The 13,710-nt window shown below is 43.7% G+C and overlaps 1 protein-coding gene across 1 annotated transcript; it reads left to right on the top strand.

Moving 5' to 3' along the window:
* The first annotated feature begins 1,754 nt into the window (after positions 1–1,754).
* On the top strand, positions 1,755–8,276 carry LOC130870290 (leukocyte immunoglobulin-like receptor subfamily B member 3A). The gene is made up of 8 exons (XM_057762956.1): positions 1,755–1,796; positions 4,072–4,107; positions 4,290–4,574; positions 4,712–5,014; positions 5,743–6,045; positions 6,364–6,414; positions 7,796–7,874; positions 7,952–8,276. Exons 3-8 carry the CDS (start codon positions 4,442–4,444, stop codon positions 8,073–8,075), a joined length of 993 nt encoding a protein of 330 aa, XP_057618939.1. The 5' UTR covers positions 1,755–1,796; positions 4,072–4,107; positions 4,290–4,441; the 3' UTR covers positions 8,076–8,276.
* Positions 8,277–13,710: the final 5,434 nt, after the last annotated feature.

Below are 13,710 nucleotides of genomic sequence, written 5' to 3'. Positions count from 1 at the left end.
AGGTCCTTTTAAAGACGAGTTCTATCTGCTCTTGTCCCACCCCCATTCTTCTGAAGATACAGGTGTCTTATTTCTCCTCTCATCCCCTCTCTCTCTCTTTCTGTCTCTCTGTCTCTCTCTCTCTGTGTCTCTCTGTGTCTCTCTGTGTCTCTCTGTGTCTCTCTGTGTCTCTCTCTCTCTCTCTCTCTCTCTCTCTCTCTCTCTCTCTCTCTCCCATTCTCTCTACCCACCCTATCCTAATCTCAATACCCTCCTCTAAATTAAGCTCCGCACTCAAGGTATGCCTGAGGGTGGATTTGTCTGTCCCTAACCATCATGGGATCTGCAAAAGTCTCATTCATACCATTTTACAAAACTCATCAACAAAGTTTGCTCGTTTCTTTCTTTTCAGTAAAAGCATTTAACACACATACTCTCTCCTGATGGATTTCCGTTTTGTGATGTAGTGCTTTTTTTTTTTTTTTTTTTTTTTAACAGAAAGGGAACAGTGCTCGCTACGGGGGACACAGTGCTATTATATGAAAGGATGGGACTGCAAAAATTGTACACCACAATTTCTATACTTCATAGAACATTCAATGAAAACATTGGAAGGTAAGGGTTATATTCCCCAGAGGGCCCAGGGGCAGGGATAAGGGACAAAGACAGGAGATAAAGGAAGAGGGAGAGGGAGAGAGAAAGAAACTAAGGAAGTGGGGACAAGATTCTTGTCTTGGAGTAAAAGGACTGTCTCTGGATAGAGAGGAGACAGATGTGGCACATCTGGTACAAGAATAAACCCCATGCTAGGATGAGGTGTTTAATTTTAATTAGGCATGTTAATTAGGTGTGCCATAGGGGGCTTTGACAGCTGAGTTTTAATACTTTGATAGCTACACCTCAGTAGTTGGTCTCAGGAGGAAAGATTAATCAAGTAAGGGAATGTACTGGACCTTGGTGGCCTGCTTTAAGAATGTAATCTAACAGAGTTTAGCAAAGCAGAGGGAACTGGGGAGAAGGGCAAGGTCCTACCAAAGCCCTGATGTTCCTTCATTCTCTACTTTTTTGTTTTATTATTGGGTGGTCAGATGTTGGGTAAGTGAGCACCATTCTCTCTGACAGCTTCTTGTTGACATTGGGGTGGCATAGTTGTTATAGGACCCAAGGAAGCTGGACTGTTGTTTAAGATTTAGAAGAGCAGGGTGTGTCAGCTGATGCCCAGGTTCTGTGGCATTATCTGAGTATAGGGAAGTGTGTTAGGTGAGGCTGAAGCAGGAAGCAAGATCCTAAGAGACAGATGAGGCTTGTCCTGGAATTTTTAGAGCAGTCTGTAATTGATTTGAAATATGTTGGGACAGATAGATTAGGGACAGAGGTAAAATTAAGGAGTTTAGAAAAAAATTTGTTCTTGGATGTATGTTTGAAACTCAGGTTTAATTGTTTAAAAGTCATATTTAGCAAATCTCTGAAGAGTTTGAGGAGCAAGTATCTATTAAGTGTATTTGATACACAGCAGGCTAAATAAAGCTTGTTTCTGTAAACCATAAACATAGTAAACTTGTCATTACAGAATATTACAACTTGTTTTCTATGACTGAGTTTAAGCTCCAGGCAGTGTCAGGACAGGAAAGGGTTAATTAGTTGGGAAAGTGGCCAGGACTCTGGAGGAAGGAGGTGGGAGATAAGAAGGGTCATAAAGTGATTAAAAGTGGAGAATTTGGTTTTAGGAAGGAAGGAGGGAGGAGTGCATCTCTGAAACTGTTAGAGTGGAGGCGAGCTGACTTGGGAACAAGTGTGGGAACAAGCAAGCACCGCTGGTGAGTCTGGTTTGGGGGCAGGAGGCGGCAGTCAGCATCACACTGGGGAGCTCTTTGGAGTGACTGCAGAGAAGAGTCAGCTGGTCTCTGGAGATCGTTTAAGGAGGAGAGAGGGTGAAAAATGAATTTTAGTCGAAGTTTTGGAAGTGTAGGACAGAGTTAAGATATACGAAATTTTGGGATCCTGTGTTTGTGTAAACTGCAGGAGGAGTTTCAGTACAGGAAAGATTTAAACTGAGAACTGAGAACATGGCAGGAGGAAGCTGTGGCTGGCCTTGACCACAGAGGCTGGCTGGGAGGAGTCAGTGACCTGAAGCTGGGGGTAGGCTGGACAGGACAGAGGCCCAGGTTGTGGCAGACAGGGAGGAGGCAGGTGGATTTGTTTGGGTTATGGGTTGTTGAAGGTTGTTAGGGAGAGTTGGAGGTGTTGGGGGAGGAGGAAGGCAGGTTGGGAGAGGAAGTCTGAAAAGGACAGCAAATCTGGTTTCAGAGCAGAAGGAAAAACAGGGACTGCTGTTAACAGCTCTAAACTACAGTGAAGATTTTTGTCAGCAGCTGCGAAGGGGGTGGGGGTGGGGCAGGAAGTTGCCTATGGCAGTAGCTGCAGGGACCCCTAGGACCTGAGACTGTGGTGCCTGGGGGGAGGGAGGAGTGGACACACAACTACAGTGGAAATGGCTGGCTTGGTCAGCAGAAGTTACAGGCCACTAAAGGTGCTGGCCATGGCTTTCCTTTGTTTACATTTCCTGGGCTATATCAGTGGTGGGGCAGGGCTGGCTGCCTCTAGTGAGCTTCTGTCCCTGCACAAACTATTTTTGTGAAAGTTTCATCTACTATACATCATGAGAATGGAAAAACCCTAATCTACCAGAGAAGGGTCCTACTAGAGAAATGAGCTTCTCCACCTCATTTTCAGGTGATGTCCACTGTGGCTGTAAGAAAGGTAGATTTTTAAAGTTACTGACAAGCCAGGAGGGTTAAGGAAGTTGTTGTGGGCTAAGAAGCCTACACAAACACCACACAAGTCCTACCACCACAGAGACCTCTCATGATCTAACACCATCTGAAACCTGCACCCACTGGGATATGGACAGGAAATCGCCCAATGCCCCAGACAGCCACACACACAAAGTACTGAGTATGTGCTGCCAAGAGGGGAGTCACATAAATACCAAGAAAACCCAATTTGAAGACCTAGCTACAAAGATCCGACCCAGCACCAAAACTGAGTCTAGACAGAGAGACTCTTTCTTGCCACCATGAGCAGCAAGAACTGTCCTCAGCTGGTTAGAAACATAAAATTGCAGAATTAAGCTAGCATATTTCATGCAGCTATGGCTTAAGTGACTATAATTTATAAAGAATAAACCATGAATGAGGTGTCCAGGAGGTAATGATTGGAGGACAAACATGCAATCAGGTTTCTGGTGAGTCGCTTTCTCACTGAGGACATGTCGCTTCTGCTGTGGTTGAATATCCGGTATTGAGGTCAGAGAAAGAAGATGAAATGCCATCTGTTGAGGCCACAAGTCCTCTGAAGGAGTTCTGTGAGGAGGGTCTGGCCCTAGAAGTGAAGGACTCCCAGTGGAGAGTCCTTGAGCAAAACTGGCCAGTCACAGACCACTCTCAGCTGAGAAGTTCCTTCTCAGGAAGACACTAGGACTATTTATTGCTAAGTCCTGGCCATTCATAACATGAAAATCATTCAGACAGATATAGAAATTCCATGGAGTTGCTGCTTCTGTAAGAAGAGACTATAGCCCATCACTGGCCTATAAACCTAACACACAGGAAGCTGAAGGAGGGCGATAAGAGGTGTGAGGATTGTCTGTACTTCATGAGGCTCTTTTTCAAAAAAATAATTAGAGAATATAGATCCTGCTTGAGCTATATCACTGGAAAAATCAAAGACAGTTGACTGGAAAGGGCAGTTCCTCTTCCTGTAAGACTGCCAAAGTGACAGCATTGTGGTGAGAGAGAGAACCCACCACATAACAGGGCCACACCCTGAGTGTCTTCCCATCCGGCTAGGCTCTGTCTCCAACCATCTACAAGGTTGTAGCCGCAGGAGATGTCATGCCTGGAACACTCACAGCTTTCCTCTGCCTTGGTGAGATGTGAAGAGGGGACAGAACATCCTGCTGTGGGGTGGGGACTTCACTCCACAGCCAGGCGTTGTTTTACCAAGGCATCTGAGGAAGTCAGAAGGCAACTGTGGAAGGGAGGGTCTACCAGGTCCTTGGGGACAAATCTCTCACACGGAACTCTCTTCCAGGACTGACTCTGGGCCTCAGGACCCCATTGCACACAAGTAAGTATGTCCTCAGGTTCTCAGGTCCTTCATCCTCACTGAGGACAAGGGAGCATCTCTGGGCAGTGGGCATGGAGAACAACAGATGTGGACTGATGCTGTGAAATTGAAAAGCAGCCTGGGGCAGAGTATTGGGATCCAAAGCTTGATGTCCTATGGCATAGATATTGATTTCCTTGCAGGGTCATTTCCAAACCCTGTTATCAGGGCTGAGCCAGGATCTGTGGTTGCCAATGGATCTCAGCTGACCATTATATGTGAAGGAACCCCAGGTGCTCGGGATTACTATCTTTATCAAATTGGAAACGAAAGTTCTTTGCAGAGATTAACCCCGATGAAGCCTAGAAACATAGCCAAATTCCTCATCCCAATTATTCAATGGTCCCATGCCGGGCGATATCTCTGTTTCTATCACAAGCCTCCTAGATGGTCAAAGAAGAGTAATACTCTGGAGTTGGTGGTGACAGGTAAGGGTTCCAGCCTAAGTTTCCACATACAGGAAAGGCTCTATCTGTTCTCAAAGGTGTTTCCCTCCCACAGCTCAACCCCGAGGGACAATGTGGGTTGTATGATCCCATGTAACATGTTACCTTCTTCTGTCTAGGGTACTTACTCCCCAAACCCATGCTATCATCCCTGACAAGCCTTGTGGTTACTTCAGGAGAGAACATGACCTTCCAGTGTGCCTCATGGGAGAGATACAATGGTTTTGTTTTGACCAAGGAAGATGAGAAGTTCTCCAGGCTCCAGGAATCACAGTATATAAACTCTACCAAACAATTCCAGGCTCTTTTCCACACAGGTCCTGTGACAATAAGTCATACAGGAATATTTAGATGTTATGGCTACAAAAATAGTACCTATATGTGGTCTAATCCCAGTGACTCCTTGGAAATACACATCGCAGGTGAGGTAGCCACAGCAACTGTCTAATCATTTTTCAGACCCATAAGCTCTGGTCCTTGAGGAGTACCATGTAGGAGGGCACTGAAAGAAACTCCTAGCTCTTGAACTAGAGTTTTGAAATGGTGAAGAAATATTACCTGCAGGGCATGATGGGAGGGGACTGATATGTTTCAGGAACCATCTGTTTTCCTTCAAAGGCTGTCCAACATGCCCTCCTTCCTGACCTACCACAGTCCTATCCTGGAAAAGCACTAACCCAACAGTGTTTCTTTGGTATCAGCTTCAATGGATGTGCTTTGTTCAGGGAAGAGAAGGAGGAACTGGCCTCTCCTGGCACCCTGGGCTACAATCCCAGAAGGGTACTTGGGCTAACTTTCTCTCTGAGTCTCATGAGTGCTCCTGTCATTTCATGAGTGTTCCTGTCATTGGGCAAGGTAGATGACATGGTATACACATATTCTCTACTGAGAGATCATACCCCCACTGTCCTCTTGGATACCCTGATCATAAGTTTGGAGCCAAACCAGTCCAGTCAGAGACCCGCAACTAGACAGGATGGGCTGTGGAAGTCCAGGCTGTGAAGGTCAAAAGGAAGTATGTTTTTTCATAAAGGTACAGATGTAGAGATGAAGCTGAATCAGTGTTACCCAAGTCCTTAAAGACTAGTACTGGTGAGGTTTCAGCTCAGGTCAAGGTGAACAATTTTTCATCCATCCTTCTTCTCTTTAGGACAGCTTCGTGGCATACCTACCCTGTCAGTGCTCCCAGGTTCCAGAATGTCCTCTGGAGAGGATGTGACCCTGCTGTGTCAATCATCGCATCGAAGGGATAGTTTTGTTCTGTCTAAAGAGGGGACTGCCCACTCACTTCTGTATTTAAGATCAGTGCTGCAAGATAAGCTATATCAGGCAAAATTCTTCATGAGGAATGTGACCTTTACCCATGGGGGCACCTACAAGTGCTATAGTTCTGAAGACTTATACCCCTACATGCTGTCATACCCCAGTAACCCTGTGGAGCTTGTGGTTTCGGGTAAGTGCCTTTGACTTCTCTGAGCTAAAATGGTAACCACTGAACCTATGCTTGGAAGAACTCTTAGCTGGAATATGAGTGATGGGAAAGAGGGAGGGTCAGTCATATTGATATTCACCAGCCAAAGTTGAAGAACCTAACATTTGTTATTTAAAGAATTCCCATTTTACCTCTATTAAAATTAAGAAAGTTCTAAGTGGACAGGTGGACAGCAGGAGACTCTTGGGTAACTATCTCTAAGGCAGATGTAAGACAATGAGAGACAACTTCTCCAGGGTCGGTCTCTTTCCCTCACACTCCACTTGTTTTATTTCCCAGGATCCTATGAAGACCCCAACTCCTTATCCGAAGAGCCCATTCCAACATCTGGTGAGTGTCACTGGCCTCTCTCTTGGGAGCTTGCTCCATCCCCAGGCTGCCTCCCAACTGACAGCACATCTATACCTGATTGGTTACTCTGTCAACTCAGAATGTGTCTAAGGACCCAGAGGTCAAGCTGAGATCTCAGCAGCATTGCTTAGAGCCTGGAATGAATAGGGGGACATCCATATAGAGATGTTAGAGCTCAGACTTGTAAGGAGCAGATGGGTACAGTGGAGAACAGAGCACCAAGACCTCTATTTGTCCATCATTCTCCAGTATGCTTTGGAAAATAGGTTCTTGCCCATGAGAATCCAGGCCCTGGGAATACTGAGGAAAGTGTTGAGAATTAGGTTCTAGGGGTCCAGAGAAAAGTATGATTTGGTGCAGGCTTTTTTTTCCTTTTTCCTTCCTTCCTTTCTTTCTTTCTTTCTTTCTTTCTTTCTCTCTTCTTTTTTTTAGATTTGACTTACACAAGCCTTGACTCTGTCTGGGCCTCTGTTTTTCAAAATGTGAAGGAGAGAAGCATAGTACACATTTTTAAGTTCCTTTCAGGAGTGACCTATGTTGGGACTTCCCTTGACATAGGAGACTTCCAGAACCTGGTTCTGCAGTAAGCCTGTTCCCTATGCCAAAGTCATAGTGACATGTGACAGGGTGGAGAACAGGACCATAGCAGGGTATTCAGGCTACTTCCCTCTAGCTCATGGGATTCCTCCTTGGTGTAAGGTGCAGTGCCAGAAGTTAGATTCCATGGTTTCAAACCCGAGATTTACCTCTTCCAGGCAGGTGATACAGCATAATGTGGGAGGGGATGACCACTATTGTATGACTGTGAGAAGGGCAGATAATGAGTGCAAAGACCCAGTGTAAGTCTTGCACACAGTAGACATTCAGGCAGGTAGCATGGTTCCTTATTCTGGATGTCACCTTTCCCCAGGACTTGAATGGTGCCTGAAGGTTCTATTTGGAATAGCTGTGGCCTTCCTTCTATTGCTTCTTTTTCTTATCCTCCTCCTTCTCCGTTGCAAGCATCAAGAAAAACGCAGAAAAATGGGTGAGTGGGTTTAAATATTGGTGGCCAGTGTCTGAGAAGGTGGTGGGGTCCCCTATGTTCCATCAAATCAGGGGTCAGTTCATCAAGGAAACCAGGTCATTAGGGTCAAGTCATCAGGAAATCCATCCAGACTGGGACAAATGAACTTAAAAACACTTCTGTAAAATCTCAGATGAGAAAATGAGATCTCAGTACCTGTGCAGATGTCAGGTATTCTGTATAATTTTCCCTCTCCTGGAACTTATCCCATGACCTGTAAAGGTCCCTCCTTCACAGCTATCTGAACTTAAGGGGGCTCCATCTTTCTGTCTAACAATCTTCTCCCTCTTTCAGCCCAGAGAGAGATCACCAGTGTACAACTTCTTGCAGAGGCTATGGAGCCAGTGACTATGGACAGAGGTCCTCAGAAGAGGTAACTCAGCCTAGAGACATAAACTCCCACCTGCCTGACATGGCTCACTTCCAAAAGCCATCATTTTGTCTCCACAGTTCAATTTCAGCTGCTTCCATCCATGAAAAAAACCTGTATGAGAGAAAGAAGATCCTGAGTAGAGAGATGCCCAAGGTCTCAGTTCACAGGGCAACTGGAGAGGCTCTGGTGTCCAAACTCTGAGGACATAAACCCTCACTATAGAACCAGGATATCACTACACTCCCGTGCTTTTTCTATTCATCTTCTGCTTCACAGAGCCTGAGGATGATGTGGAGCTGGCCAGTTGGGTGAGGTCCCTGTCTCCACTTCATCTGAAGTGCTAAGATTTAGATCTCAAGTTCACCCAGAGGACCTTTTCTCCTTTTATGTTCTCTCTCTCTCTCTCTCTCTCTCTCTCTCTCTCTCGCTCTCGCTCTCGCTCTCACTCTCGCTCTCTGTCTCTCTCTCTCTCTTTCTCCTCTTTCTTAGCTCAATAACATCACAACTGACCACTCCTTCCTGTAAGCACCTTCCTCCTGTGTGTTATGGCCTCACTCTTTCCTGGATTTCTCAGCACCCTATTTGGCTCCTCTATCCCTTCCCTTTCTGGCTTCTTGGCATCTGTCTGGTTGTTAACATGCTTCTGGGAATCTTAGAAGGTCACATGAATAAATGAGGCTAAATGTTCTCAATACCCCAGTCACTCACTCACTTTCCCAGCTATTACAAGGCTCTCTGCCGGGGATACAGTAGAGCAAATAGCAAACTCCCTAGCCATGAAGAGACAGCATGCTAATAAATTCACATTGTATGCAGTGCAAAGTATTTGTGGAAACAAAGCAGAGCAAGGGTTGGAGTATATGCAGCACTGAATGACTTGTGAATCACAAGGGGTGAGCCTGAGAGGTGTCATCTGAGAGGAACAGTGGATGTAAAGGTCCATGCAGACATCCTATAGAGCAGCACCTGCAGCCAGTGGACACAGCAGTGAAAGAACTGGAGCACGAAGACAGGTGATGGGAGGCATGACAGCAAGAGTAAGAATGCCAGGATTAAAGGTCATGCGGTAGGGGATCCCAAGATCCAAGAAGGAAAACAGGAAACAGCCTGTAAGGTGGTGAGAGTCTTGCCTGTAGGTACAACCCTTCTACTTCTCTTGCGCAATGATGTTTCCTTTCCTTTCCTCCCTATTCCAGCTTTTAAACCCCACTCCCTAGGAAAGTAATCAGAATGTAATTCACTCGGGGGCTGGAGAGATGGCTCAGAGGTTAAGAGCACTGGCTGCTCTTCTAGAGGTCCTGAGTTCAATTCCCAGCAACCACATGGTGGCTCACAACCATCTGTACTGAGATCTGGCGCCCTCCTCTGGCGTGCAGGCATACATCGAGGCAGAATGCTGTATACACAATAAATAAATAAATCTAAAAAAATGTAATTCACTCTATATGGGAGACAAAGAAGATAAAGATGTAAAAAGAGGTTCTGTTCTGGATATTTGACTCTCTGTCTTTGAGATTGTGTCACAGAGATTGTGCTGGCACCCAATAAAACTACTCCTTGCAAATGATCCCATGGTCCTATTTCTCTCTTCAGAAATTCTGCAATGTCTCTTGGGGGTTCTTTCAAGAGATGGTATATATTTTATATATACATATGTGTGTGTTTGTATAACCCTGTTAGTGTGATGTAGGTGTGCCAGAGGACTCATTAATCCATAGGAGATTAATCTTCTTGGCATCCTCAGGCAGGAACTGCAGAAACACAACAGAAGCCAGTGAGTCTCAGGAACCAGTTCAGGGGCTGCTGCATATCTGATGCTTGAGAACCTGGCTTATTTTAGTTTTGGTTAGCCTACCGAAGAGGATAAAAGTGCAATTTGAGTTTGATCTCTTTCTAGAGCCCAAGCTTTTAATATTCTCATGGGTAGGAGTGACGTAGACTCCAGGTCGGAATGGCAAAGATATTGATGGATGACAGGAAAGTACTCAACTTTATAAATCAAGAGTTTACATTCCCCTCTTTTGGATTTGGTATGGTTGTCATCTTTTAGGAGAAGCAAATAGCTTAATAACAAAGTAAATTTACTCCCTAGAATCCTCAGTAAAATAAAAAATGGTAATTTTGGAGATTACCTTATTAAGATGTCCCCTGGCACCTCTGGACAGTCTGTGAAATAGATTGGCCATGTTTTTGGTGGGATTGCCCACTGAGGGATCATTCAATAAGGATGTATATTAGTTATTTTTTTGTTGTGGTGATAAATTACTATGATCAACAACTTGGGAAGGAAAGGGTTTATTTCATCTTACATTTTGTATTCTACCTTACAGGGACATTAGAGCAGGAACTAAAGATAGGAACTTGGAGGCAGGAACTGAAGCAGAGATCATGACAAAGTGCTTCTAACTTGCTTGCTCCTCTTGCTCAGTTTGTTTTTATAAAATAATTCATACTTAAAATCTAGTGCTGGCAACTCTCATAGTGAGCTGACTCCTCCCACATCAATCATCTATCAAGCAAATACCCTATAGACTTGCCCATATGCCAATCTTATTGGGACATTTTCCTCAGTTGAGGTTTCCTCTTCCTCACAAAGCTCTAGCTTGTGTCACGTTGACATAAAACTGCCCAGCACAGGGAGTGACTGATAAGGTGTTCAAGGTTTTTGTGGGGGATCCAGGAATCTTGGGCAATTTCCTCCCACAGTGGTTAAAAACCTTCCTGGAGGGAGAGAGCATGATGGCCAGGCCAGTGACTTTTTCAAAATGCAGACCAGAACGTGAGAAGCTCTCGTGGACAACAAGGAAAAGGGCCTACAGTGTTCCTAGAAAATCTAAAGAATCAGAGATTAGACATTAGGTAAGGAATGCTAGAAATTACGCTTTGTAACTCCCGGTTTGTCACACATATTAAAATGGCGGGGTCGGGGGACTGAATGACAAAAGGGAAGGAAACCAAGAGAGTTACTAAGGGAGGCCCAAATAGTTCTATGTAAGGAGAAACAAAGAAAAACACAAGCTAAAGGCTACTTGTTAGCAATCATAAACCAGACCAGTGAGGGTGGACAAGATCTGGGAAATCAAGGTTTAAATGTTAGGAAAGAAAATACTGCAAAGGCACAGAAATGGGATGTTTGCCATTTTAAGATCAATACAGAAATGAAGTCCTCATGACTTTGATGAAGATTAAAAGACACTGACAAATGTCCTTAGTCTTCTAAAACTGCAGTCATGGTGTTAACTGTGGAGCTATTTGACTCTGCCTGTGCTGCCCTTCCTGCCATTTTTATTGATAGAATATTCCCTCATATTTATGCCATTTTGTAAGTGTGCCAAACCTCACTACATATACTCTTTTTTTTTTCCTAAATACAGGGGGAACAAACAAAAACAAAAGCAGGGATATGGAAATCCAAGGTAGAAAAAGGTTTACTTGAGACTTAAACAACAACAACAAAACTTTATGGGGGAAGGGGCTGTAGTTTTAGCTCAGAAATTAATAAGACTTATTGTTCTTACAGAGGACTAAGGTTCAACTCCCACAGTCTACATGGTAGCTCACAACCATCCATAATTCCAGTTCCTGGGGATCTGATGCCCTCTTCTGCAAATACACACATGAACACAAAACACATTAAAGTACAATGAGTCAATCTAATCTTAAATTATCTTAAAAGTTGTACAGTTAGAGTATATTGTCACACCCTCCTCTAATGTATAGCCTGGTGAATAGGTAGACCTAGAAAAGATTATATTGAGTGAAATGACCCAGACCCATAAAGGCAAATATCACATGTTCTATATCATCGGATGCTTCTTGTTCCAAATTTTAAGAAATAAGTATAGTCCTCACCCTTCATCAAGAAAAACTGAAAAATTCTCTCTGCAGCAAATAAGAGACCAATAAAGAAAATCACAACAAATCAAATTGCAGAGCTGTGGAACCCTGTCCCATTGGTTAAAAACACAACACGATTCCCACACCTGAGGCAGAGGGAAGATTGCAAAAGAGGGGTCAGAAGGACTTTAAGAAAGAGAAGATCAGGGAGTTTGCTGTGAGATTGTGTCTTTCAGTAATGTTCAAAGTTCTCCACATAAAGTCTCACCAACATGACTTCCTAAGCATGAGCTGAACAAGGACAACAGCAGGGGGCGTACAAAAGTGGAGGAGGGAAACACGGTGAGGCTTCAACGCTATATAACGCTATACAATGCTATATAACGCTATACAAAGAACTACACACAATTAAAAAAATCCTGAGAATGGGAGAAATAGTCTTTCCAGAGAAGAGCTGGTAACCAAAAGGTTACTCAAAACCAAATAGTCATCCCTCAAAACATACATACAAGTGATAGCATAGAGACCAGGAACGATGTATTTAGGAATACATATGTATATATAAATATACATATGCATGTAGCAACAATTAATGAAAAAAGTGACTGTGAGTTCTTTTAGACTTTTTTCTTATACTAAAAATAGATTTTTTAAATGCAATGTATTCTGATCACAGTGCCCCCAACTTCTCCCAGGTTCTCCCATCTGCACTTTCATACAAATCCACACACTCTCTCATCAGAAAAACAGATGTATCAAAATAAATATAAAATAAAACAAAATCAAGCAAACTAGAGTAAAACAAAACAATCAAATGAGAAAAAGAGTCAAAGGGAAAATACAAGAAACATGTAGAGACACAAATATTCATTCACAGAGAAATTCCATAAAAACACAGAATTGGAAACTGTGATACAAATGAAAAAGATCCATGGGGGGGGGGGCACAAAGAACATCCAAAACATGTCATTGTGTGTTGGCCACCTACTTCTGAACATGGGGCCTGCCCTTACAAGTGGTTAGTATATTTAGTGAGACTCTATTGGAGAAGACTAATTTGTCCTTTGGGAACAGTTATCAATTGGAGATAGCTTCTGGGTTAGGGGTGGGGAATTGTGTCCACTTCCCCTCTCAGTACTAGGACTCCATCTCGCTTAGACACATACAGGTCCTATATCTGCTTCCATGGTCCCTGCGAGTTCATATGTGCTTCCATCCTGCTGTACTTAGAGGGCCTTATTTCCTTGGTGTCTTCTGTCTCCACTGGTTCTTATAGTCTTCCTCTACTTCCATACAGTTCTCTGAGACTTGGGGACAGGGATTTGATAAAGATGTTCTATTTAGGATTGTCTGTTTCATGGTCTGTCAGTCTCTACATATTGTCCAATTGTGGGTCTCTGTATTTGTTTCCATCTACTTCAGGAGGAAGCTTACTGATGGTGACTGAGCAAGGCATTGATCTTTGAATATAGCAGAATACTATTAGGAGTATTTTTTTCTATGTATAAACAATGTTATTCAGTTTCCCCTATGTCTTCAGCTGTTGGGGACCCTACCCCAACCTCCTCAGTTATGGATGACCCTGGGTAGTGCTGCAGAAATCAGGACACAGGGGATGCAAAGTAGGAGATACAACTGCATACTTTATTGCAAAGCCAGTGTTCTTTTATAGTACTCAAATCACAATTCAAACTAGGTTCCCATAATACATAAAAATAGTTTCATAGACTAGTCCCTTGGTTGCAACTAATTTCGAGGGCTTCATGCCCTAGAAAATCTAAACAAAAAGCTCAGTGTTATGGGAATAACTCTTGTTGTAATATAATATGTAAAAACACCTCATCAGAAGACAAACCACAACCTAATCAGAGCCTTTGAACTACAGTGCACATCTGTGTTCTCAAGGACTGACCATTGTCAAGGCACTCTACTGATGGGAGAGGTTTGCCTCCTCCCAACTTGGTTTGCCAAGCTTATCAGCAAGAATGCTACCTCAAGT

The sequence above is a fragment of the Chionomys nivalis genome, chromosome 2 (assembly GCF_950005125.1).
Source record: "Chionomys nivalis chromosome 2, mChiNiv1.1, whole genome shotgun sequence".
In the NCBI taxonomy this organism is placed as follows: domain Eukaryota; kingdom Metazoa; phylum Chordata; class Mammalia; order Rodentia; family Cricetidae; genus Chionomys; species Chionomys nivalis.
Note: the sequence above shows the minus strand (reverse complement) of the source record. Positions and strands in the feature narration are given on the sequence as shown.